Source organism: Liolophura sinensis, chromosome 10 (assembly GCF_032854445.1).
Source record: "Liolophura sinensis isolate JHLJ2023 chromosome 10, CUHK_Ljap_v2, whole genome shotgun sequence".
Classification (NCBI taxonomy): Eukaryota; Metazoa; Mollusca; class Polyplacophora; order Chitonida; family Chitonidae; genus Liolophura; species Liolophura sinensis.
This window is the reverse complement of record NC_088304.1, coordinates 34,482,540-34,509,805: the sequence shown is the minus strand read 5'-3', so window position 1 is coordinate 34,509,805 and position 27,266 is coordinate 34,482,540. Positions and strand designations below refer to the sequence as shown.

General features: G+C 40.0%; 1 protein-coding gene across 5 annotated transcripts; it reads right to left on the bottom strand.

Annotated features, from left to right (window-relative positions):
* Window positions 1-5,708: 5,708 nt before the first annotated feature.
* On the bottom strand, window positions 5,709-22,348 carry LOC135476081 (TATA-binding protein-associated factor 2N-like). 5 transcript variants are annotated; one of them, XM_064755980.1, is made up of 17 exons: window positions 22,307-22,348; window positions 21,663-21,705; window positions 21,206-21,275; window positions 20,754-20,874; window positions 20,149-20,253; window positions 19,295-19,507; window positions 18,706-18,766; window positions 15,147-15,178; window positions 13,483-13,506; window positions 10,743-10,846; window positions 10,220-10,349; window positions 8,826-8,921; window positions 8,249-8,320; window positions 7,645-7,684; window positions 7,106-7,197; window positions 6,493-6,685; window positions 5,709-6,005 (listed from the first exon to the last, which is right to left on the bottom strand). In XM_064755980.1, exons 1-17 carry the CDS (start codon window positions 22,314-22,316, stop codon window positions 5,966-5,968), a joined length of 1,446 nt encoding a protein of 481 aa, XP_064612050.1. In that variant the 5' UTR covers window positions 22,317-22,348; the 3' UTR covers window positions 5,709-5,965. The 5 variants fall into 5 exon arrangements, with proteins under 5 accessions (XP_064612050.1, XP_064612051.1, XP_064612052.1 ...); XM_064755981.1 differs by lacking the exon at window positions 20,149-20,253; XM_064755982.1 differs by lacking the exon at window positions 15,147-15,178 and having other exon boundaries at window positions 22,307-22,334.
* Between the last annotated feature and the right edge of the window lie 4,918 nt (window positions 22,349-27,266).

Below are 27,266 nucleotides of genomic sequence, written 5' to 3'. Positions count from 1 at the left end.
CTTGGACTAGGCGGTAACCCTCGATAAACATATGGTGCGTTTCTATTACTTGTATGACCTGATGACTGTCACACGGACATACATAAGCAATGTCTACCCCACAATAACGCTGCATGGCCGCCCTCCTATAAGGGGAAATATTCTTGAGTACGGTGTAAAATACCAATCAAACAAATAAATAAACCTTGTGGTGGCTGGGTACTGATACATCTACCGATCACAGTACTCCAGTCCATGCCCTGCCGCTGTGCCGCGGTATGTTCGGAACAAATCCTTCACAGCCGAAAATTACTTTGCAGTTAAATACTCGATATAGCTGTATATGCTTTCAGTCAGGGCAGCCTAATTGAAAAGGGAAACCGGAGCCAGCGGAATAATGAGTACTTTAGTCCTGAGTGTGTATATACATGCACGCAAACCGTGGCATACTGTAGGGTTTTAATTAATGCATTCACAGAACAATTCTGTCTAACGCTGTATTTCCGAAATAGCTTTACATGTGTATCGTGGCCACCGTCTCTCATGGTTTGGACGAATACGGTTTTCTCCATGTTTCAAGACGGTATTGTCACTGGCAATCGGCGCACCGTCATCCGTGTATTCCCCCGAAGATATCGGATGGCGTCGAAGATATAGTCTTGCTCTGAGGTTAGGTTCGGCAAAATTTTGATGACACCAAACCAACACTAGCGCGCACTCCATTTAAAACAAGGCATTCAGAGAATCCCACCAGCTCGTCTGCTATAGCAGTCAACTAGACAATGGAAACAGAATAAAGATAAAAGTTGTAAAGATATCATTGTGGGGAGTTCATGCACAAAACTGAGGCCGTGGTTTTTAATGTGCAAATTGTGAACTGCATGCGGCAATCCGTGAACAATTCCAACGCTGTGAATAGCTGAGCAAACGTTGAGCTATGGTAGTAATAGAAACTTCGCTGTGGGGTTTTCGAGTACCAAGTCACAAATCGCTTCCTGTGACTGGCTATCCGTGCTCTATGGGTGGCCACAACAGCCCTCTGACTGACTAAGCAAATACTCAACTGAGAACAGTTACTGTCTGCGTGGACATATTAAACATTCCGTCACAGTATAGGAAGGCCCATACATCGGCCAGTGTCACAGGCTCCTAGTACAGATGTGGAAAGCTTCCTACAGATACTGTGCATACCAGATAAACTGGTATACAACAAAATAAATTCTTACACCCTACAGGTCTGGTGAAGTAGCTAGAGAGACAATAGGCTTATCTGGATAAGTGATTGCATAAGAAACTGTAGCCCTAAAAGAAAAGCCTGTAAAAATCCCTGTTTACAGGAGAACAGAATGAAGTCAATGTGAATGTGTGTCCGCAAAACAGGAAAATGGTGACAAATCTGGTAAAATCACTAGTGAGACCCGATACCCTTCTTGTTCTCCTGATGGATGTAGGCATGTGCATAAAAAATTTAGCCCCACATAAAACTTTTCTGGGTTACAAAAATGGTAAATCTGGCCAAGTCCATAAATCTCAAAGCTATAGTCCGAGAAACCCTGTACACAAGAAATTGCCCTGCATAGAGGCTTAATTTCTAGAGAATGTTACTACAGAAAACAAATTGAAGTTTACATAACTGGTAAATTTTTGAACTGAAAGTCTATCAGTTAAAATCATTAAAAAACGTTCACCTAGCCTAGGTGACTAAAACCAATATAACAGTTCAACCTTCCATTAATAGGCCCCTTTGTAGACGTACACAAACAAAACATAACTTTCTGTCGCTGAATGCTGGAGATTCACGTATGACTGCCATTATACAGGAGCTAAAAAAAGCCATCTGAGAATGTGCATTTACACACCATACTTTAGACAATGGAGCAAAAGAAAGTCTAATCTTTAATCCATGTATGATAGCCCAATATACACGACCTAAAAAAAAAAAAAAAAGTTAGCCGTCCATCTGAATATTGTTATGTGCACAACTGCCGTCAGCCTCTAAATTTAGCTTGCCACTGTTTACATATGCTGAGTTCAGGGCCAGCAGTCTGCCTCTGCCTTAGAGTGTTCCAGAATACGCTCATTTCGGGGCCTGTTTGTTTACAACAAGTGTTCAAGAATTTTCTTATTCTAGACAATTCCACCAGTCTATATAAGACCTATGAAAGCAGGTCAAAGAGGAGAAAGGAGAGTTATTGAGAGTTTTGGATGCTTTCGCTGTGTGTAACTTTAGTAGGCCTTTTGTGCTGAATTTTGGTGTTTTTATAGCCTCTGGCTTTGTTATATCATATCTCCACTGAGCACTTGTTCAGTCTGAACTTGTATATTTAATTTGTGCTCTTGTGTACACAGTGCTTATTAGTAGACGGACTTGTCTGTGGAATTTTGTGTATATTCGTCATACACTCAGTTATACTGTGGATTTTCCCTCTTATGAACATTGCCTCTGTGCAATTTTTAAGCATTGTGGAGTATATGCGTCCGTTTGGACTTGACAGTGTTGTACATGTAACTACTTTAGTATTTGTATAGGTACTGCTATCCTTTCTTGTTAAACTTAAGTACTTTAGTATTTATAAAAGTCTTGTTATCTGTTCTTGTTAAACCTAATAAATTGTTGAAAAATAAAATCTGCTGGTTTTGGTTACTTTTTTGTGCGGCTAAACTGTCGTGTATTTCGAACAAGCCATCTCTTTATAATACAGACAGTTTGGGTCGTAACAATATGCATTTACACACCATATCAGACTAGAGAGTTAAACCAAAAAACTTAACCTTCAATCAATGGATGGGTGGCCATTATACAGGAGCTATGAAAAAAAAAACCCGACACTTCGTACAGGCGAGCTAAAAACATGATGCCATGAATTGCTCGTTAAACAGGTCGAGGCTGGAAGCACATGGTTGATTGACGGGGTGCTTGCGGTATGTAAAATGGACATACGAAAGGACGTGTCTTGATGGCTACTGGAAAAACTGACGAAAACATTCACATATTGCGTCAGGATTCACCCCTGATAAAACGTACATAATACGTGAAATACGAGACTTTTTCACTTACATACGCTCGCATTTGTATTGGTGGAGGAAACCTTACCAACAAACTTTCCCACGTGAATGACAAAAAGCTAATGCACCATATTGGCAGAATACAAGTGGTCTGAACATTTGAAGGCGCACAGGCCAAACGGGCGTGGTCAACCGCTTACTGTCAAATTCTGTCCAAGGTTGGATTCGTACTCCGATCCCGTGTGTTTTCACGGACCACAATGCTACAGTTAAACTCGAGAATTGGATTATTCACTAATTATTGGTTTACAGCGAGATCAAGGCTTTTAGGTTACACAAGCACATTTCAGACAATGGGGTTCATTTATTTATTTGATTGGTGTTTTACGCCGTACTCAAGAATATTTCACTCATACGACGGCGGCCAGCCTTATGATGGGTGGAAACCGGGCACAGCCCGGAAGAAACCCACGACCATCTGCAGGTTGCTGACAGACCTTCCCACATGCGGCCGGAGAGGAAGCCAGCATGAGCTGGACTTGAACTCACAGCGACCGCATTGATGAGAGACTCCCGGGTCATTACGCTATGCTAGCGCGCTAACCAACTGAGCCACGGAGGCCCCGACAATGGGGTTCAAGATTTGCCTCCAAACTGAAGAGTGAAGGAACACTGATTGGGTAATACTGCCACCCAGACAGTTTAGGATGTGGATACACTATAAATACCTGCACTTCTGGCTAAAATAGATCTGAATTTTGTCCTTTTTGGATAGAACTGAAATCTTTCCCCCAGTGTTACTAGCCACCCGTATGGAGTTTACCAAAGCAACAAAATGCTAAACTTCCAGCAAGCACAGCTGAAAAAATGGTTGTCTTGCTTCACTTTTTTTTTAATTATTATTTATCATATACCTATGCGTGTTACCCGCCCCCTGATATTTTTTCGTATCACCATCCTCTGAACATTTTGCACGCGCGGAACTACTTTCGCACCGAGTGACCTTTCCCTGGGAAAGCCCTGCGGTCCTTGACGGGGATTTCCATGCAGTGCTGACCTATTTACACGAACATGCGATTTATTCTCCCTAAATTTAAGACCCAGAAAAACTAATAAAATTTTTTCTGCACTGTCTACATGTCAACATTAAGGGCAAAAAGGTTATAATCAGATATTTTCGTCATTTTTTTGTGTCGTCTGCTTCGTGATTTTTGGCGTCAAATTACATTCCGCAACGCTGATAGCTATCGATGTCAAACTATATGACTGCCCTGTAGAGGCGTACAAAGTCTACAAGAACCATAGGCCACCAAAAATGTCAACAGCCGACAGTCCATTTCACCTCGGCATCAATTACAAAAGAAAAGCTTGCAGTAATGTATGGTACAAATGCCAACCAATGGGAGAGCACACCCTAAAATCAATTATGAAAACCATGGCAAAATGATCGAATTTACCTGGTCGTTTTACAAACCACAGTGCCCGCAAAACAACATGTAACCGTCTCCTTCATGCTGGCGTAGCTCCCACGACTATTATGCAACTCACTGGCCACAAAAATGTTGCAAGTATAAATAATTAGGCTGTTTTTTTTCTCATGGTTTGCAGGAAAAGATGAGCCACATCATTTCAAATGCACCAGTCACACAGCCTTCCGCTGCGAGCGTAACTCTTCCTCCCCAACCCAGTACATCCACAGAAATTGATGCAGCTGTGCCATCATCTTCTACAGTACAGAATGATCTGTTTGTTTCACAGAATTTCACACACAGTGTAAACCATGCCACTACAACGTGTACAACTGCCGGTATTTTCCAGGGTGCATCCTTCTCAAATTGCACGTTCCACCTCAATTTCTGCCACAGATCAGCTGTCCATTAACTTTGTTGACAAAGTCTTTCAAGAACTCACAGAGACTTCAGCAAATTTATAGAAATTTCAGTCATCCACATGTAATTAAATCACTTCTTCACTTCTAAAATTGGTGATTGACCGGATTTTTTTTACCGCACTTTACAGCTGCCATACTCAATTTCAAAATGCCACTTGTCAGGTTTGAGATGATGTTTATATAAACGTTACAGTTCTTGCATTCAGATAGCATGTGTGTTTCGAAAAGCCAGCTATACTTACTTGATGTATAAATAATATTTCCACCGTTTTTCCGAGTCTTTGTTTTCTCATATTTTCTTTGTTTATTTTCATTTTTTTTTTACCCAATGTTTTGTGTCTTGTGCGGTGGTCAACTATTTTGAAATATGCTATATCTAGAACGAAATCCATGTGCGTAATAGTTTGTGAGCGTAACGACGGCCTGTGCACTGCCAGACACTATACGCTAAGCAAAGTGGTCTGAAGAGATATCTGGATTTTATGCCCCCCAAAGTAGTGTCAATAGAAGGTATATGATAAATAGATTATCATTATACCGTGCAGACCTGCATCGTCACATCTGCTCTCGTTCTCTGGCAGACTCTAGCAGATACGACGATGCAGATAAGCACAGTGTGATGATGATCTCTATGTATTTTAGATAAAGTGCAAACTGCATGGGTTGGTACCATGCGAAAGACAGGTGACACACTCTTTTGAGGTTGAACTTGACAGATTTACTACATACACAGTAATGAAAATCAATGCACTCGTGTATAACCTATAATCACAACCTATAATGGGCGAGTCTGGGCCGACAAATAACCTACAATACAAAACAAGGAACCAACTTCGTATAATTTCTGACATTTTATTACAAGAAAACACGTCACAATGTTTTCGCCAAATGAGGCAATGAATTGACAAATGGGTGAATGAAATGAACAGTGATTGTGATGACGAGTTTGAAGACATTAACATATATTTGAATAGTCACATGGATTTCCACCCAAATGTTTTGATCCATTTTATAGGAATCGGAAACATGGCCAGGAAATAAAATAAAGAAAACACTCTAGGAGTTTAAAAGAGTAAAACTTTGTTTTTCTCAGTACGGTCTTGGTCTCCTATCGCCTCTGTCGTCACGGCTGAAAGGAAATCAGAATCAAAGGTTAAATTCATGAAGTCATATTGATGTTTAACGCAGTGCTGAAGAATTTCATTTAAATGACAGCAATCACAATCAAAGGTGGAATCCACAGAGTTCTATTGAATTTCGCGGACAACTGGCTCTACCAAACCTTGAGAGCACAAAACTCAGTCCATTTTAAAAGAAATATTTCGACATTTACTCTTATACCATTTTCCAGATGAAATAAAGGTTAATCTTGACCGGTTCATTACTTGTAAAGGGGTTCGTTCCCGATGTCATCACTAACTCCATCATGAGCTACACGTTATGATCAGGTAACTTACACAATTTCATCTTAACACTACATCCATCTCCAGGTAATTTTCTGAGCAATAATTTTCTTTTATGATAAAAAAACATACACCCATACTTTACAACAAATCCCATCCTGTAAAACCCAAAGTAAATTCTCAATATGTACTTTGAGTAATGACTAAACCTACCCTCCACGGCCTCTATCCCCACGGTCACCGTACCCTCCTCTGGGGCCTCCACGGAACCCACCACGACCTCCACGGTCACCAAAACCACCACGGCCTCCTCCGAATCCACCTCTGCCTCCCCGGCCACCACGGTCACCAAATCCTCCACGGCCACCACCAAAGCCACGTCCACGGCCCCGACCTCGCCGACCACCTGCAAAAAGTTTTCAAACAACAGATTTTGTTAAACAGATGCAAGTGCAAGCGAAGACATCAAACCTCAGACAACACTCGGGACAAGTTTTAAGCTAACATTGTAAGGTCTCTAATTTCCAAGCCTTCTATCTTGATAGTGCAGTTTTAATTTTGCCTGTATAGTATATATGGCTATAGTATAGCCATAATTAACACATCTACAATTTTCACTTCCAATTCAATTTTGCACTTAACTGATGGCATTAAGATGACCAGTAAATCACAACTTCAAGGAAATGCTCACCCTTCTGTTACACAGTTCATACAGCCGGGTGGTTACTCTGACAAATTCTGTAAAGATACTGGGGTTTTACTTCATAATCAGTGTAAAGAATGTAGTTTCCTTCGCATTCGTCCATTAGTATCAACATTATCTTACCATCATCGTCAAATCCGCCCTCTCCATCTGGCCTAGGGGTACGACACCGGTTACACTCATTTCTCCAGCCAAAGTTGGTGTTAGCACAGCTCCTGTAAATACATCACGCAAACTGTATAACTTCTGAACACCATAGAAACAACTGTCAATTCCGGTCAACTCCCAAGGAGTCAAGGTCATTTTGCACTCTGGCCCTTTTCAGTAAAGTGAAAGGCCCATGTTAGATGATAATGGGCTAAATTTATTTAGTTGATTGGTGTTTTATGCAATAGCCAGGAATATATCGCTTGTACAAAGGGGGCCAGCATTATACTGGGAGGAAAATCGGATTTTAAAAACGTGGCCAGCCGAATGAGCTTGTCAAAGCTAAAACAGTCTAGGTACATGAGTCTGATAATATTAGCAAAGGAACACTACAAAAGTACAACGATTAGTGTTAAATTTTATTGAACTTCAGTCTTTATTCATAAAGTGGGCTCATTACAAAGTTTTGTTAATAGTTACACAAGATTTCACAGAACAACAGAAGAAAAACTTACTCTTGTGGACAGATCCAGTCACCTTGTCTTGGTTGACCACCTATAAATAAAAGAAAATAATTTATCAATGATCGCATATGCTAATGTATGTTGCAGAAAGTGTTCTTCAGCATGTCTACACATCAATACTGAAAGTAAAACAAGGTGCAAGACACAAATCAATATTTTCCTTCTGGGGGAAACCATGAGCATTTGCTACATACATTTGGTTGGTGTTTACGTAGTAGGCCTTGTCAAACTTACCCTATTTACATAGTGGCAATTCAGTTTATGTGAAAGGGAAACCCAACTGATCCTAAGGTACTAATGCATGTCACAACGTATCAAACAATTCTGAGCAAATTGCAGTAACTCAAAGATATAATCTAAAATAAAACCAAGAAACAGGTACCTAATCCAACCTTTTTGTATATTTCCAAAATGTTAATTGATGTTTATTCTGAGCAGACTGATAACCTTATACTTCATGTAAACCCCTGAAACTGGGCAAACCAACCAAAAGCTTTGTTTCGAAAATCAAAAGTGTACATAAATTGCACTGAAAGTCACTCTTTCAAATGTGAAAAGGATGAGAAATATGGGTAACATTGTTACTGAAACCTACCTCCTCCTCCACCACCGCCGCCTCCTCGGCCACGATCTCCATCAAATCCACCACGTCCTCCACCACGTCCGCCTGTAAATCATATACACTGGCATCATTAACATACCATAAAACACAGCTGGCCAATAGCAAAATTTCCACAGGAGCTTTCAGTAGGAAAACACCCACAGGCCAAGTAAAATCAACTAATTCCACCCTGCTCAATCCCTATTTCCATTTAAGTTTGTCGTGTCTTTATTACGAAGATCCCAGTTTTCGACTGTAAATTATGAATGCATGGTGGCGATTCCTGGACACAATACACATGCAAATTTTGTTCCCTGCATTACATTGATTTGGTTTATGGGTGGAGGAAACCAAAGTAAATTATCTCCCTTGCCAAGCACCTGGGTAGCCTGCTCTCAAAGCAGCCCCTTCAAGAACCTGACTGTCTTCTTCAATAACAGTCTCAAACGTCAAATACTCTCTGTTTTCCAAAAATCAGATCAGACAGTGTAGGTTTTCGCATGTTAGAGAGTTTAGATTTGATAGCCCTGACCAGGTATAATGGTCACCTGCTTAACTTCTGATTACTCACCTCCTCGTCCACCTCGTCCTCCCCTCATTGAGAAGGAAGAGGCTTTCCTCTGGGCCAACTCCACATTCACAACGGGACCTCCCAAGAAAGGCTGACCTGGAAACAGCAGAGTTAAGATTACATGTGTGATGATGAATGAGGTTTGATTTTATAATTCACACCTGGCATAATGCTTTGGATGTAGGATCAGGGTTGGAAACCCTGAGTGAAGTATAAACATTACAAGAAGAGCAGTGGACTGTGTATGTTGTACTCACAACAGCTGTTCGCCTGGAAGATCTAACAGGTAGTCTTGGTTTGTTGACAAGACGTGCAGCTTTGTGGACACGCGCAGCAAATAATTACATCTATGATTTTGATCAGTCTCGTTTTGTGGAAACTTGTAACTCGGTGTCGGCTATATTCAATAATACCTGTCTATTCCATTCATCTATCTAATGAATACTTGATAACATGAATTTTTTGGAGTCGTTGCAAAACATGTGGCCTAAATGATTTGAGGCCTTGCCGTCTGGCCTGTTCTGAAATGTTTCACCAAGACAATTCCATGGACCAAGTTTCTATCCACAACTGCAATGATTGTAACTACCAGGACGACAAGGTAAAAAAAAAGGGAGCGCACATATTGTTGAAGTATTACAGCCAACTTAGGCTACATGTAGCACAGCTTTGTATGGTGGAGCCATTATAAATGGTAGTTTCCACTCACCCCATTCTTCCAAAACCACAACTGATAAGCCTGGAAAGAAACCTAACCGTCAATAACACCCCCCCGCCCCACCAACTACAAGCATATCACAAGTTTGCCACCCTGGAGCACAAGCCACAATGGAACCTAAACAAGTAACAAATCTACTGGGGAGAAAGGTGTGGGTTGGATGGGAGAGAAAAGTGACAAAAGTAACATGGAACTTGGATCACAGAAAAACAGAAGTGGAGACGCGGCGATTTTCCGGAAGACGAATAATACAGTCCAGGATGATATTTGTCCAGTGCACATACATTAAGGCATCTTAAGTAAATGCAAAAAAGGAATACACTGTTCTGCTGCACTTAAATTAAGTGCCATTCCAAAACAAAACATCGCTACATGAAGTGAAATGTTCAAGGACTTATTTACTTCAACAAAAAGGTACATTCAAATTTTTATTTCTGCAGTTATTGTGTCCATTTTACAGGGGTTTGCACTGTGATCCAAGCCCACAGCACGATCAATACAACACACTCGGTAGGTAGACAAGATCAAACACAAAGAACCACCACACAAAAGAGGAAGCAGAAGGAACACTCGAAGCCAGCAATGTGAAGAAGTCACGAGGCAAAGTAGAGAGATATGATAGAGCAGAGGCTAGTGAAGAAGGAAAACTTGTGAGTCAGGCACATGGAGTACAAACCATTAAACCACTTGATGGCTGCGCTGGCAGTCTCCGGATCATCAAACGTCACAGTTGCCTCCCCCTTCGGCCGGTTTGTCATTTTATCTTTGTAGATCCAGATTTTAGGGGACATGGTCTTCTTGTCCATCTGTGTCGAGGCACGAGCAGGAGCCCAGCATTACATTAGAGTTTACATCAACAACATTATATCTTCTCAAAGGGTCCTAAGGACTTGTATACAGCGATGACAACGGTTTACATGTATATTTGGCACTTATGCGACATCTTGGTACACGAAATGTAGGTTTTACTCACGATCTGGTAGATTGCAAAGGATGCACTACTGAAGCCCAATGCCATAAGACTTACTAGGTATTTCTTAAGAGCAATAAAGTTAAAAGTAGATCTTTAAAAAGAATTTTAACTTATTTATATTTGTCTGCATGTCTTTTATCGTTTGAATTCATATTACCTAATGCTGACGTTGTTAACAGGAAATGGATGGATGAATGAATGAAGGAAATGGAATGTATAAAGGTACCTTAATGATGCCAATACTGCCGAAGTGTTTTTTCAGGTCCTCTTCATTGACGGTGTCAGGGAGCCCGGACACGAATATAGTGTCCACCTGTGTCTCCATTTGTTCTACGAGTGGTTGTACAGAAAAAGAGGAGTCAGTGACACAGGGTTACCCAGCTGCACTATAAAGGAGCTAGTTACAGACAAGTGACACACGCTGCAATCTAGACAGAACACAGAAGCTCTAAAGAAAAAGGGGGGCTGCACACTCCTGCGATTGCATGGCCAGTACTTTACAGAATGACAAAATGCTGGACTATATATTTAGGCAAGAACACAACTGGAGCAACAAAACCATCCTGTTATAACATCATTTTCTTGCAAAACTCAATTTCATGGACTAGGTTGAGTTTCAATGGTAGTAACTTTTAATCAGCAACCAGTAACAGTGATTCAACAGCAAAATTTTTTTTAGCCATTTGACAGCTGTGTGGTTTATGTGTGGAGCAAAGAAGGTGCTTGAAGTGACCACCCTCCATCCACAAGATACCTGACAAACCTGACAAGCTGAAGTAATTAAGATAGATGGAAGTCTTACTGTAAATCTGCTGCGGGCAAAGCACCGCTTGTGACGGTACCTCGCAGTAGGTTGTCTAAACGCATATACTGTGATCTCTCTAGGTGGGTAAAGTGGTATTTAATGCATCTAGTGAGCACAGGGGAACCATAGGAACACCTGAACAAGGCTAACTTCACAGTTAACATGTTAATCATTATCAGCTGGGCGTTGAAGGATGGAATTGCTGCTCAAGTCTTCATAAGTTGGCCTTATGAAGACTGCTCAGCCTGAGTGAATCTATCAGAGCAGGAGTGTGCATGGTTTACACGGATGACAAAGAGGCAGGGGACATTGGCAGCACGAGGGTGGCAACTAGAACATTTTATCAAGAACCTCACCAATACATTGTAACATTAATCAGGTCTGTACCCAGAGACAAGACAAAGCTTGGCCTATTTTCTTCCTTAACACTTCAACCTTTTCCTATGTAAAAATGAAAATGGCCACTGGAAATATTACTGTAAACTGGTTTGCTTGGCTTCTCCTGTTCGCAGAAAACAAAATCTTGTGAAGGCTGATACAGAACAAAGCCCACACATGGTTTAAAGGAGAAGAAAATATAAATATCAATCAAATACCATTTAAAGGGGATGTATTTCCTCGCCGGTGCATGTCACAAAACAAATTCTAATCTGTACCTCAAGTTGATAAATTATAAATAAAGTCAGCGCCAAAATCTGCTGTGGGCAACTCCATTTTGCCTAAGAACTAGTCCTGAAGTCTTCTGTGTTAGGAGGAGAATTGCCGTCGGAAACCACTGAAGTGTAGTATGTATATTTCCGCTAGAACTCTTCTTCACAGAAAGCAGTGAACAGTACAGTTTGTTTTCTGCTTGACGATTGGGAAAGCAGAATGTTGGACACAGGCGAGGAAAATCACAAAATTATGCAGCAGGCAACACCAGGTAGGAAAAAATGTTCTCTTTTCAGCCTATAGTGTCATGTTTTTAAGTTTTCTTCTCCTTTAACATGGTTTGTTTAATCAGACAGCTTTAGCCAGAATAAAGCCAAAATGGTTTGAAAAAAGGGACTTCTGACTTTATGATGGTTCACTTCTTGCTTTGGGATAGGTCAGGCAAAACTGGAAGCCATATAATCTGGTTCTGTAAATTTCTAAGCTAGCACCGGAGGTAGTGATCTGCTAGAAACTTGTTACCATTTAGGATTATCTAGCTCCTCTACTTTGCATTTAATCCCCTTAAATAGGCACAACAGCCTGATGGAAGGCCAAGCCTTAAAATGTTCTTGATTCTACGGAAATACCACCATAGAAAAAGGTTGAATTGAATTACACTTATTTCAAATACATCATCTCCCAAAGCTAATGACCCAAGCCTTCAGAGAGTGACCAGGAGTATACTACAACAGACTGGTACTGATTTGTCAAAAACAGCGAGAGGAAACGAAAAAGGCAACAATAGCTTAGTAATAATAAATGTCCTGGTAGCACGCTGTAGTACATGTGGTAACTTGATTAAAATAGCGCTTGTCTTAACAAGATGACCATATGCTAATTCACATTAGCAAAGCAATAACACTTCAAAAAAAACCCCCAAAAAATGGCACTTTTAGCACCCAAACGGAAAAGAAATGGCCACATTGCCTCAAACAACCAATAATTTCAGATTGCCAGATTACTGCAGACAAGTAAAAAGTTTTACTATTCAAACAGGAATTGAGATTTATCGTGAAAAGCAACAAATCATCCTGTTTGCCAAGTTACATATACTTGATCTAAATTTCTAAAAAAATATTTCTGTGAATAGGGTCCTCTCAACACAGTCACAATGAAGCAAAGAAGGAACATGTTTACACGGTTTGGGTTCGCAAGACCTTCAGATCAGCTGTACAAGCAGCACTATCTACATCCACAGCACATTAAGCCATCATTGAAACGATTTGTTAGGCACAACCGCACTGTTTTCTATTGGGATTTTGATGTAAATTTGTTTTCCTCTCCGTGGTAATTTCATTAAACATCTGTCTTTTCATCAGCCTTATGAAACAAACTGTCATTCATACAATCCCATATTCATTTTTCCACGTTAGGTTATGCCAAACAAAAGGCTTTTACAGACAGCCTGGAGTATTTACTCACTGTACATAAATTGAGTAAGACATAATGAAATCAAGAATGCACTAACCTCCTGCGCCATAGGAACTGTTACCTGTAAATAAATTCAAATACAGGTAAGTTAAGTGGATTACATAAACAAACAGGTGACAATGTGTAGCTTTACAAGGACTTGGAACATTTCAGGCGCTATGACCACAAGTTTCACTTTGCAGATTTGCTACCATCAAGGCTTGGACTACAGCCATCCTGTTAACACCATACATACTGCTTACAGCGCATGTCCACTCGCTTTTCACCACTGCCACCACTTGACAAGTTTGACCTGTGCGATTCCAAGTAGGCTTGTTGCGAGGCTTAGCCTCATCACTAATATCCTCTCACAAGCCTAGTTAATCAGTATTCGTCAATAAAACGGTTTCAGGAGTTCAGTGGAATAAATTAACGTTGTGCATGATTTAGAAGAAATGAATGTGTGCATGTCAAGTGTTAATAGAAGCAAAGGTGAAAATAGTGCCTTTGTTATTTCTGACACCATTTTCTGCTTCATCACTGTGACCCCTTTTACCTTGTTTAAGATTTCTTTACAAAATCTCTGAGTGGTGGCAGAGATGTAAAGTGAACATGGAGAGCAGCGCATGTGCTGTAAGGAGTATGAACACAATATTGTTCTTCTTGCAACACACACACTGCATAAAGGTGCAATTATACACTATAAAGCCAAGCCTAATCTTCAAACCTGTGCAACTTTCAAATGCACATCTTTTTGCAGATAAATTGATTTGTTTCAACACACAGTGTCAGGACCTCTACAAAGGGAAGAAAATCTGGTAGAAGATGAAACTGAATAGCTGTGTTCTTTACCTACTGGAGTAACAACTCCAAGTCTGGCCATTGATCATGGATAATCATATTTGGTAGTGTTGTTCTAGTAGGTAGAACGCAGATTTGTTTCCCTCTCTAGAGAGCTGTCTAGCCCAAAACACTGGGCACAATAACCTTTCTTCCCCTCTGTCTCTAATGTTAAGGTCTGCATGTGAATATCAACTCGTACACATGTACAATACATTCACCTCATTACCATGCTTCATAACGCACCTTCGTGTTGTAAAATCTCGATTGTAACCTTCCCATAAAGCAACATATCAAATGCCATAGATCAACCTGACATGAGACCTTTAGATTCTGTACACCAGACACTTCCTCGTTAAACCGTTCAAACACTTAGTTGTCACATTTCCCCCCCCCCCCACCTACTCTTTGAGCACATACAATGCTTCAGAGTTGTAATCCTTACACCACATCCCCGAGATCAGCTTTTTACTCGCTCTGATGGACACCAATCTAGTGTTTCAATACATCATAAAGTGACTAAATAATTTGCACTTGTTCGTAAAACCTATTAGTGCTTCTGCACATTTTTATAACCCTTCATGTACACATTACATCATTGTGTCATGGACAACCGAATGGATCTATGTTCGGATCAAGCCACGACATTATCACCCTCATAATTTTGCTGACCACCTTGATAAACCGTTATTAGAATAACTGTGCCTGTTAGACACATACATGTAATTGTGAACACCAAACTGACCAGTTAATGTAACCTGAACCATGTCGGCATAATGACCACAATACTGACTAACATATATACCAATATTAACACTTATTTGCAGACTGACAGATTAGAAACAATGTAAAGTAGAGGCTGTGGACCCTACTACCACTTACCACCTTTGTTGTAACCTCCACCGCGTCCTCCGCTGAAATTACACAAAATCTGATGAGTACAGGCAGCCGCTGACGGTGGGCGTGGCCACCGTGCGCGAGCTGACTGTACGCTCAGAATGCCAGTCTTCACTGGTCTTCTGTCGTCTCGCCATCTCAACACCTCGTTTGGCGATCACACTTTTTGCTGGTCATCAATTGTTACACATCATACATATTATATACCAATTTTGCATTCTTCTGCTTTGCAACCATACCGAACTGTATCAACAATAGAAGGCTAGACAGTCTAACGTTGTCAAGAAAACCTGGCCAATATATCGTGTTAATGCCCTTCAGTGGCTCTGGTTGGGTCTAACTCACACACAAGGCTGGGCACTTGCCACAACACACAACATCTAATAAACCAATGTGTTATTATACCAGTACTGGCATATGTAAACATAAATAACACACACAGAACACCTTCAATACTAAGATGTAGACACCTTGTTTGTTGACACATTAATACATTGTAAATACTGAGACCCGGTTCACAAAGGGCACATAGTGCTAAGATCACATAATTACCACGCGACATAATACCTACAGTACTGGTGGCCTTGGAAGTTAAGTGCACTCAATGCTATGTGGGCTTTGTGACACAGGTATCTGGTCTTTCTTGTTGACGATGACCAGTTTAATCACACCTTGAGCATGTAGCATGATCATTGATCAGTGTTAAGGATACACTCCACAGCAAACATTTCAATACATTGAACACATATCTTAGATCACCATGTCTTAAGGAGTTTAGCCCACTTTTTGATTGAGTCATGCCCACTGTGATTCTTGAACATTTCAAATCCATAGGTGATGAAAAAACTTTTCTGCTCGCCTGCTATTAAAGCAGGCATTATATAACCGTGGGCCCACCTTCATTAAATATCCTTAGTCACATTTTTCGCAACTTTTTTCATAAAACACATTGTCCAAGTTATAGCGCCAAGGTGAAGTCGTTCACGAGAAAAGTTACGAAAAAACTGATTTCCAAGGTTTCATGAAAGTGGCCCCTGGCAACACTTATCAACCCACATGTGTGAGCAATTAATCACTTCTTCATACCAACACCTTTTACAGCAGCTTTAATTTTCCACAGAACCCTATTCCCGTTTCCACGCAGTAGTTGTAATTTGAACACCTGTAATAGAGCTGGATTAACCTTTTCACTTCACCCCTTCTTAATATGTGAGCAGGAAGAAAAATACCAAAACCTTTCAATACTAAGACCTGAACAAAAATGGTATAAAGCCATCAGCAAACACTATTACCTTAACCTTTTGAACACTGTATACTGTATTTGCACATGGCGTGCTAACAGTCTACAATGGCAAAACCCACAAACTATACAACATTTGTCTTGTTGGCATGTCGATGGCACATCTCCTCCCAAAAATACAACCCATCCATAAAACAAGGCGGGTGAACTGATCATTCAATCTATGATCTACAATTTCTGTATCATGCTGACCAAATCACTCCTTTTGCAGTCCAGATCTTTTTATCTTAAAAATATACACACAAGTCACAGACATTGCTCCCTGTCCAAACAAGCTTGATATAAATAGATTAAATGCTGACAGCAAATGTTTTACTTTACTGCCTTTCTGCTCAGAGAAGCATAAAAAAAAAGAAAAGAAACACAAAAGAACAAATTATGACCATAAGCATTCTAATTACATAGCTAACCACTCCATGCAATGATCTACATAGTCTCCACGAGATATAAAAATATGCATGTACTTTCACATTTACATGTATTCTCGGCTTCTTTTACATCTTCTCATAGCACTAAGTCGTTTAACGGCAGTCTTGCATATAACAATCCATCAAAACCAATCAGGAGTCAATTTCTAACAGGCTTGGAGCATAGCACTCAGCTTTTATAGCACCTTCCAGTTTTTGTTTACAGATATTCTGCTCCACTAAACATTATCTCTGCGTTGTGAACTTGTGCTGTACGGACTTCAAGCTTCTGCATGGTCACATTCACACTTGTCAAACAAACCAGCCAATCCTTTCATTTTCCTGGGTTATGGGTTGAACAAGGAAAACAATAAACCAGGTCCACTGCTGGCCACCTCTGGATAGACTTATTTAACTGAGGTTTAATACAGAGCTACTCATGAATGTTTCACTTCATACATGTATACAGCTTTCAGTTATATGGACAAAGGAAACCAACAGAATATAACAATACTGTAATGAAACAAAAGGGAAACAATAGTAAATACTCAGTTATGGGCAATATTTATTTGATTGGTGTTTTATGCCATACAAGAATATTTCACTTATATGACAGTGGCCAGCAGAATGGTGAGAGCAAAGTGGGCAGAGCCCGCGGAAGCACACGACCATCTGCAGGATGCTGGCAGACCTTCCCATGTACAGCTGGAGAGGAAGCCAGCATGAGCTGGACTTGAACTCACAGCAACTGCATTAGCGAGAGTTTTCTGGGTCATTACGCTGCGCTAGCACGCTAACCAACAGAGGCCCCATTATGGGCAATGACCAAGACAGGCACAGTGCCATCTGGGTGTTGTCAAAGGTAAGATAACTCCAAGATTTACTCCATTCCTCATTGACAGCCAATTATACGCCTGAATTTTCCTTCCTTAGTCGACATCCAGAAGGCACTATGGAAATCAGTAACAAAAACGAAATCACAACGGTATTGTTTCCCCATTATGTGGGGATCTTCATAACTGCTAAATTTAATAATTTAATATGACACCTCTATTTCAGCAGTTTAGTGTATGTAACAAACATTTTCTGATCAGCTAAGACACCAGTATTCCTCATTCACAACTAGATAATAATACACAACCAGGAGTGAAAAAACATACTTGAATGTCCTAAATAACTAAAGCATAAAGCTGCTCAAACCATAAGAGCTGTTCACCAACCAGAGCCACTGTATACACCTATATGCAATAGCATATTTCCAACAGGACTAAAACCAACCAATACACCTTCCTCAGAGCTAACATTTGAGGCTATCTCTTCAAATACACACTTGATCCCTTTTTTTTTTCTCTTTTCGTTTTGGTTTTTTAAACTTTTCACCATAAGTGCTAAATTTTAAATCTTTGCAAATAAATGTATGAAGAGTAGATGATAACACTGTAACCTGTGAGAAAAGTACTCAGAAAACACACAATATGGGGTTATACGAACAATACATTTTTATCCAAAAGAAAAAAAAATATCAAAACCAGGTGATCCACAGTTTACGCCTTCTTACATTCTGTTAACAACCACCTTGTAATGTTGTCTGACACCATTTCAGCCATAAATACAGGCTTTTCCACTTTCTTTTAACCCTGATGCACTTGCATCCTATTTTCTTTTCGTGCTTGTCTAAAACCAAAACATTGTTTTGCCCCCACTCCATATACACATGTTCACACCATCACTTGTTTAAAATAGGTATAACCTTGTCTTTCTTGCTTAGAGGTTGACATATTGAGTATAATCATGGTGATTCCACCCAGTATCCCACGTAATCAAATAATAGACTCACCCATAACTACTGCCACCACCACCCCCTGGTCCCCCGCTACTACCTCCGCTACCATAGCGACCTGAAACAAAGGCAAACAACCATTACAAGCAAGTGAAATAAAAGAAATAAAAATCGGAAAATTTCCATCTTTCCCACAGTTTAAATCACTAAGATGCAGATATTCATATATTTTCAGACATAAATGATTGTTGTAGATTGCACAGTGCCATGCTGTATCACACAGACTACATGTAATCTGAGATATTCCCAAACAATTAATCTTATTGGATAATCTTGTTTGTCAAGTTCATCACCTTTGCATTTAAGATATCACACATTTTGACCCAGACATACTATGGTTGATAAATTTTATTGCCTGAAAACGCAATTCATTATGACGGTGGATCAGAAATGCACATTTCTTAACGGTTATCCACCTGTTATAATGATGGCATAACCTTGTCTTTCTTGCTTAGAACAGGCCATGTTTACAACGTCCGCGAGACTCTCCACTTGTCATGAGAATAACATAAAACGGGACAATAAATCCAAATGAGGCCGCTGATTTCAATACCAGTGTAACGCTATGATACAATTGCAAGCTCACCTCCGTATCCACTGGACTGGTCACTGCCGTAACTGCTGCTGTCGTAGCCCCCCTGTGACTGCCCCCCGTAGCTCTGTTGCTGCTGGGCCCCGTAGCTTTGAGACTGTTGCTGTGGAGGACTGGTGTAACTGCTCTGCTGAGGCTGAGACTGCTGTCCGTAGCTCTGTTGGCCGTACGAACTGCTCGTGGTCTGCGCAGCAGTCTGACCATAACCTGTCAATCACAACAAACATTTGTAGAATTACACCCTGTCCAAACTGCCCAAGATTCCTTCAACACTCTCTGGAGTCCCTGTGTGGTCTCAGTGCAGAATTCCAGGGAACACACATCTATTTCTGCTGGTAGGCTGAGCACGAACGTTCCAGTCCACAGGCTCTTTGCAGATGAATGCGTGTTTCATCCATCTCTGCTGCAATGCTTGTTATTTCCTACTTCAGCAGTTTTACACAGTTTCAAAAATGCCTTCATTTTATATCTGGGATTTACATGGAGAAAAACATCAAAATGGCAAGTTTTTCATCTACCTTCGAAATTGTAATAAAAATTTTTCTTTATGCATTTACATGTATAAAGAGACACCAGCAATTTACGAAAGTAAACATTTTCCATTACGATGTATTTCCCTTTTGCAAATCCCAGATTTCACAGAACAGCAGAAAAAAAATTTTTTGGTAATGAGATAGAGCAGAAGGTTACACAAGATTTCCACTTTTGCACTACATATTAACTAGTTTTCTCTGCACAAGCTGCTGTTAGGCACAGAACCACTGGAGATGGATACACTCCTGTGAGTGAATGAATTCCTTGATGCAGAGATTTCACAAACAAGAGGATTAGTTCCCGAGGACGGCTACCTGGTTGAGAATAAGAAGCCGTCTGGCCGTAGCCCGAGTTGTCACTTGGCTGCTGAGAGTAACTTTGTTGGCCGTACTGTCCGTAAGCTTGCTGAGTGGAGGGGGCTGTAGAAAATAAGTGAGAAGGTAAGTAAGAAAATGGTAGCTACATCTCCAGAGTCTGGCCAGGAAATTGCTGGACTCGCCAAGTGATCTAAACCCTCAAACTACACCCCCTGCCTTTCTGGTTCATGTGTCTGAACAGGCTGCTTCAGAGCAACAAAATTAAATATACATATCAGTGTTAGATCTAGGGCATGACATTGTCTATCAAAAGAACAGTGGTGTAAAATGAAATTAAATCTTCTCAAAAGAATTTTTTTTCTAGACCTACTGGCTTTCTTTATTTCAAAAAAGAACTTGACACGGCCCAAAATTCCTGGATCTAACCCTGTATATATATCTATACACACATTAACTTCAGTTCACTTATCAGATTTGAAAAAAATACCAACACCTCTTAATTTTATCAAATCACAGACTTTCTTTTATTGGAGGAGACTAACATGAATACAGAATTGGCGAATGTTGTAAAATCCCAGCCACACTCTGCCAGTGTCCCCTACCTGTCTGAGCATATGAAGTTTGGTCATAAGAAGTCTGCTGCGTTGCCTGCGGGGCTGCCTGGGTGTAGCCTGTCTGTCCATAACTGTAATTCTGGCCATAAGCTGCTGTACCTGCTGCAGGCTACAAACAAAATTTTACACCATGAAGAAATATCAATATAACATTTAGAAATATCCTTGCCTTAGACTGTATAGGTTAACGAGTGATAAAACTTCTGCAGAACAAATAACTTCCTCTATTATGCAGATTTAAATGAAACTTTACAATGTTTGATGTTTACATCACATGGCAGATGATAGGACATCTAATTTAAGAACATCTCTAAGCAAGCATCTGAGAAGATAATCAATAGCTAACAATGGACAGCGACCTCACTTCACAACACCCACTTTAAACCCACTCTAATCTGACCAAGATTAGTTACAAATCCTAAATATTCCAAATGTTGTACCTGTTGAGCATAGCTGGCAGGTTGGGTGTACCCACTGCTTTCCGTACTACTGTAACCTGAATAGTTGTAGCTGAAAAGAAAAATGCATTACATTCAATTACACAAGCATAAAATCCTATCATAAAGAACATTACCTGAATGAAATTATAACCGGCCTCATTGTAGACATTCCTAGGCTTTTGTTATTTTCAACATAATGCATACTATTTATAGATTACAACTCAGGATTTGAAAGAGTTGCTGTTAACAATGAAATCATAAAATGAAGGCTTTGGCCTACCAAATCTACTGATGGTAACCATTTTGAAGCAATGTTGCTACATCAGCACATGCATTTAGCATTTTGATTTTATTCATTTCATTAGTGTAGCAAATTTTGTAAATTTTCAAGCCAATAAAACAATTCTGAAGAGTAAATCAATGTCAAGCAGGTCACAAAACAAAGGAGCAGCATTACCTGGGTTGGGCCCCAACTGCCCCTGCGGTATAACCACTATATTCTGAAAATAAAATGATAACACAATGTTAATTGTAAGTGGGCATGCAAAATGTACAATTTGGCCTATTTACGGAAATACATTTGATAAATAATGACATTTTCTTTTCAGTGGGTAACTAGTAAACGCCACATGTTTACTTTGTGGGATAAAACTCAAAATAATCAGACATAAATCTCTTAATGAAATATTCTTACCCGCGCACATGCCGTACACCCGGTAAGAGGATTTGGTGACGTACAAGACGTACGAATGGGACAAATACTTCTTCTGCGTCAAGCAGTGATATTACTGCTGCCACAAAGATCCATGTGAGGATCTTTACGATCGAACAACTAAACTGTACTTTTGTCAAGAATATCACTCATCAGAAAGTAAGCAACATGGCGGATAAAGTTAATGGCCGAACAAGCCTGAAAAATTTCTAATATGGCTACCTCTTTGTCAGGCCTGATTTAGACCAGACATATCCCGCACAATCACCGTTTGGACATCAGTACACGACACATAACATTCACAAAAGCATAAACGGTGTTCTGTGCGTATTTTCCATAACGATTAAACAGCGATCAAGCTGGGATATAACGAACAATTGAATACTTACGATCCGACATCTTCACGCGTCTTCTCTGAGAATGAAGAGGAAAAAAGGTCACGTGGTGTTTTATTAATGCATTTCAGGGAGCAGTCATTATCCCGTCAAGGGCGGTGGTGCAGGGGACGACATATCAAGATATGTGAGCGGGTGGAGAGGGGGTGACATGAGTGCAAATTTGCCTGGGGTAAGGGTGAAGCGTGGAGGGGAGTGGGGTGGGGGGGGGGTTAAGGGACTATCGTAATCCAGTTCTTAGTCCGAGTGATCCAGTCCAAGCTCATCTGGACGATCAAAGAACTTCTTATAACGCTTATTACGGTACTTCATGGATAAAGTGTCGTCGTCGTATATAAGTGAAATATTCTTGAGGTGACGTAAAACACCAATCAAATAAATAGATAAATAAATAAATAAATAAATAAATAAATACTTCATGAATACTCAGTGTATGGTACAGCACAGAAGCTTGCAAAACGGTCAGAACTGTTTTGTCAATCGCGACTCCACCTGTAAGGCTGTGGCAGCTTTTTTCTCCAGCATGTGTTCACATTTGCATTTGTCTAGTAGTTATATGCCTTGTGGAGGTGGGCTCTAATCTCTCGGTACATTTCTAAACGTCATGACATTTGTATGATGATCTCCTTCAATGATGTTTCATAAAATGCTTGGATAGATACATGTATGGTCAGATGGAAATACATAAATATGTATCTTACTTGACTGTGATATGTATGAATAACGTCTTTGAATGCCGTATGAACGAACACATATCCTGGTTCCAGGGCCTGACACCACTGCTGTCACGTCGCGTTTGCTTGCAATAGTGCAAGTTAAAAATTTTTGGTAACACTTGACTTATGAATTTCAAAATTACAAAATAGGCCTAATGACACCAACAGTCCACCACCAGATACACTTCAGGAATTACATGTACATCTAAAACGCATCGCTTTCTCCTGTGACACTGCAGTGCGTGTGTACTTCATATATGTTTTATAACCAACGTACATCGATAATTGTGACGTAATAAACGAAAAAACTAATGAGTTCAGAGTTTTGGACCGTCTTGATACGGGCGGGAAGGAGTTTTACGAGTTCCATTTATAAGGTGTAATTATAGTATGGACAGTTACAAGAATGTTTTCGTTTCAACTTATGCATTTTAACTGTATATCTGTCGATTACCAATAAAGTAGTAATTATCTATAAAATACATATATAAAAAAATAATAAATTTTTGATTTACAAAACTTTTGTGAAATTCATTCCCCGCATAGATACTAAATGGTCCCTCCCGCTTACTCAGTGTCGTGTGCAAATGTTCACCACTACCCAGTTGGTCATGACGGGATAGTATGGGGCGCTAGGAACAAGGTGTCGACAGACGATTGTCGGTTCTCACGTGGAAAGAAGATCGGAAGCAGTAGATGTCAAAGGACGATAAATATCGAAGTATTTTATCTTGTTTGAGACACAAATCTCAATCAGAAGTGAACAATGCACTGGGTGTCATTCGCTCTAAACTGCTCAAAGAGAAGGGCAGCACGGAGAAGCTGTGTCGCTTGGGCTTCATGGCGGAGCTGTTTCGTCTGGCACGGACCTCTGAAGTGACAGACACGGCTAGACTGGACCTACTTCTGAGCATACTCAGTAACATGTGTATGGAAAAGGCTGCCCGAAAAGCTGTAAATATCACTGTATAGTCTAGTATATGCATGTACTGTATATCTTCTCACAAAAATGTGTGCTATAAAGACAGTCACATTCTCCATGTCTCTAGTTGTTTGCGACTCGATAAATGCGTCATGTAGGCTATGTTTTATGTCGCCCTCACTGTCACTGATAGAATGTCGTCTGTTGTTTAAGGGTTTAAACGTCTTGAGTGCGTTCGATTGGATTTGCGTTAAACACAAGTAGAATTGGAAGCACTTGCGCAGAACCACCAGTGAATAAAACGTGTCCAGTATTATCTAACAAATAACAACATCAATAATAGTCCATTTGCTGTGGATGCACTAGAGATGGTAGCATGTCAGTCAATAATAGACAATCTACTTGAGAACGACATGGACCTGGACAATGACAATGATTTTCTTTTATTCATAGCGCCATGTCTTGTGGTTGCATGACATAGTAATGTGAAAGTTTACTTTTCAGATTAGAACAGCTTAATACAAATGTTTCTTTTTTAACGGCGTGACGTGAGTGTAAACTGTGAAAAAATGCATAAACTAAAGCCATATGCATAAACTGTGCTAAATAACACTTTAGTCACTGAAGGAAATTCAGATAGTTCACCTTTAAATAAATCACAAGCAAATCTAACAAGTAAAATAAACTCAAATTCTTTTATTTGTAGACATAAACAGTATGAAATGATATTAGTCGGGGAGGTAAATGTACCCGCCAGTGTGTTGCGTGACACACTCTGATTTGTTTGAAAGGTCATCTCTTTTTAATGTGTATTTTTGCACACGGCCTTCAACTAACAGCGGGGTAGAATATGTGTCCATTCATTTGTCTGTGTGTTTGTTTGCATGTCTGAAATGAGTTATAATATTGATCAGTGTTAAATAGGTTACTTTGAACAAATGAAATATACAGGCCTATTATCTTAGTGAAGTGCAGACTCATTCCAAATATGTTTCACTTTTATAATAATAATAATATTAGTGGGGAATTTACATCTCCTCATGCACTTTACTCCTTAATATAATGAGAAAAATGTGGCGATATATGCCCTGTGGCTAGTATAAGTCTACACATACGTCTTCAAAATTATGCATTCAAAGTTTGGAAATGTAGAAACCAATTTAATAGTTTGGGTAGAAAAGTTTGAAGCTTTGGGTCAGCAAGGCCTGGGTGTTTGGAAGGTGCACCACATGACCCAGATGTCAGTAATACGTGACATTGTGATCATGATCACTGGCCTCGTGCAGCTTGGTTAGGTCATTGAGTGGTCCATTGTTTAGGATTTTATACCCCTATATAATCCACTTGATTGACAGGTGAACATTTCCTGTCCTGGTGAAAAAGGGGGAGGGGGTAATGTGGGTAGGCAGGGTAGTGGTAGAGGTTTAGCCCAACACCCCACATGCCCATCTGTCCTCACCCCATAATCTAACACCTCTAGCAGATGGTGATTTTTGGAGGGTAGGGGTAACTTAACAAGCCATCATGTTAAGCCAAATCAGTATTTCAGGAATCTCAACATTTTGCACAAGTTTGGATGTGACAAAAGACAGATTGGGGCTTTCCCGAACTGCAGCGGCTGAAAAGCGTCATTGTACAGTAATCGTTACTCAGTTTGCATACATGGGCCTATGGTCTCAATGTCACCATAAGCAGCTACCGTAAAACCACGTCTTCTAGCTACACTGTTGGCAAGATTCCACACCTTATCTTGCCGACACTTGCTTGAACTTAGAAGACCCCTGAAACGCTGATTCGGTATATTGAGTGCTGGGTTCACTGCTGGTCACTCCTGGTTGTCATATGGCTGAAAAACTGTAAAGTGTGACGTTAAACCTCAAACATACATGTACATACATACATACATTTTGCTGGTCACATTTAAGTCAGTGGACTGGCAGATTAAGACCATATCAAAATTATGTTAACTGTGTTCTAATTTTGCCATTGTTTATTGTTGTGTGTGAGTGCGGTGCATGAAACAGTCGGTTCAGCCTAAGGCTCTGATAGGCTCTTAGATGTGCTTTGCTTTCACTATGGTAATATATGAATTCATTGCATTGTGGGTTACAGTCTGGAGTCCATCAACCTAGGGGAATGCTGCCAGTGAAGTATGATGCCAAAAACACCAGACATGACACCCCGGTCACATTACACTGACACCAAACTAACCAGTCCCATTTTCTTGCTCTGACCTCCCAAGGCTGACTGCCAAGCAAGTCAGCTACTAATAGCATTTTTTGAAGTCTGAGGCATGACCGAGTGTGATCTCAGGTCTCTCAGCTTTGGACAATCTGTGCAGCCTGGACAAATCACTGTGGGTAGTAAAAGGCTCCGATAACATGCTCCACAGGCAAGAGTTCTGAGCTCCTTTGTGATGTTATTATAAATGGATTTAGTCTCAGTAAATACTGCAGCCGCCACAAGCATGTTGATTATGAACATTTCTGTTGACTTGCTGACAATACTGTAGTACAGCAAGTACTATTTAAAACATTTGCCTTTGTTTGTTTTCAGGTAGTCGCAGTGACGGGCAGCATTTTTACACTTGGTATGGGCATATTTTGGCTTTTCTCTTTATTCTAGTATTCTCGGTTTCCTCCCACCATCATGGTGGCCAACGTTGAATAAGTGAAATGTTGTTGAGTACGGCGTAAAACGCCAATCAAATAAATAAATAAATAAATCCTTGTAGTACTAAATCAATTCATGAGATGTTTTATTACATCTGAAGATCCTCAGTATTGATAGTATACTGTTATGATTTGTAATACACCTGGTAATGACATCAGCTTGTTCAAAGCATCTGCGTGTACACGTAGTTTGTGATACAATCAAATTAGTATTCATCTAGAATGTTCAGCATCTACGAACAATTGTTCAAGAAACATTATTTAATATTATATGATTGATCTTGTATTTAACACAAGCTATTTTGTACCAGTGTTAAAGTGTGTAGCACTTACAGGTGTTTGAAATTCATGGACAGAGTTAACTCCCCTTGCTTGTTGCACATTCGCATGTTTATGTTGGCTATATTGGAAAGTGAATTGGAAGTTTTCAGTGCTTTGACAGCCACTTCATATGGAACCTGTTTGACTTTACATGTATCTTTTTGAAAACCAGTTAAAAACCAGTCTGGGGCAGGGAATTTAAACATTTTCCCTCTCTCATTGCTTGTGGGAACATGCTTACAATAAGAGCACAGAACTCACCGTTATTATATAAGTGATAAAATTCGTAAGCATGGCGTTTAACATTAATCAAGTAAATAAAG

Bases quoted from the DNA above. Each gene is read 5' to 3' on its own strand.
- LOC135476081 (XM_064755980.1), bottom strand. The intron at 20,875-21,205 runs GTACAACATTTG...TTTTGTTTGTAG, and splicing joins CTGCCAGCTATGCTCAACAG to CCTGCAGCAGGTACAGCAGC. The intron at 15,179-18,705 runs GTGAGTCTATTA...GTGTAATTTCAG, and splicing joins GGTGGTGGCAGTAGTTATGG to CGGAGGACGCGGTGGAGGTT.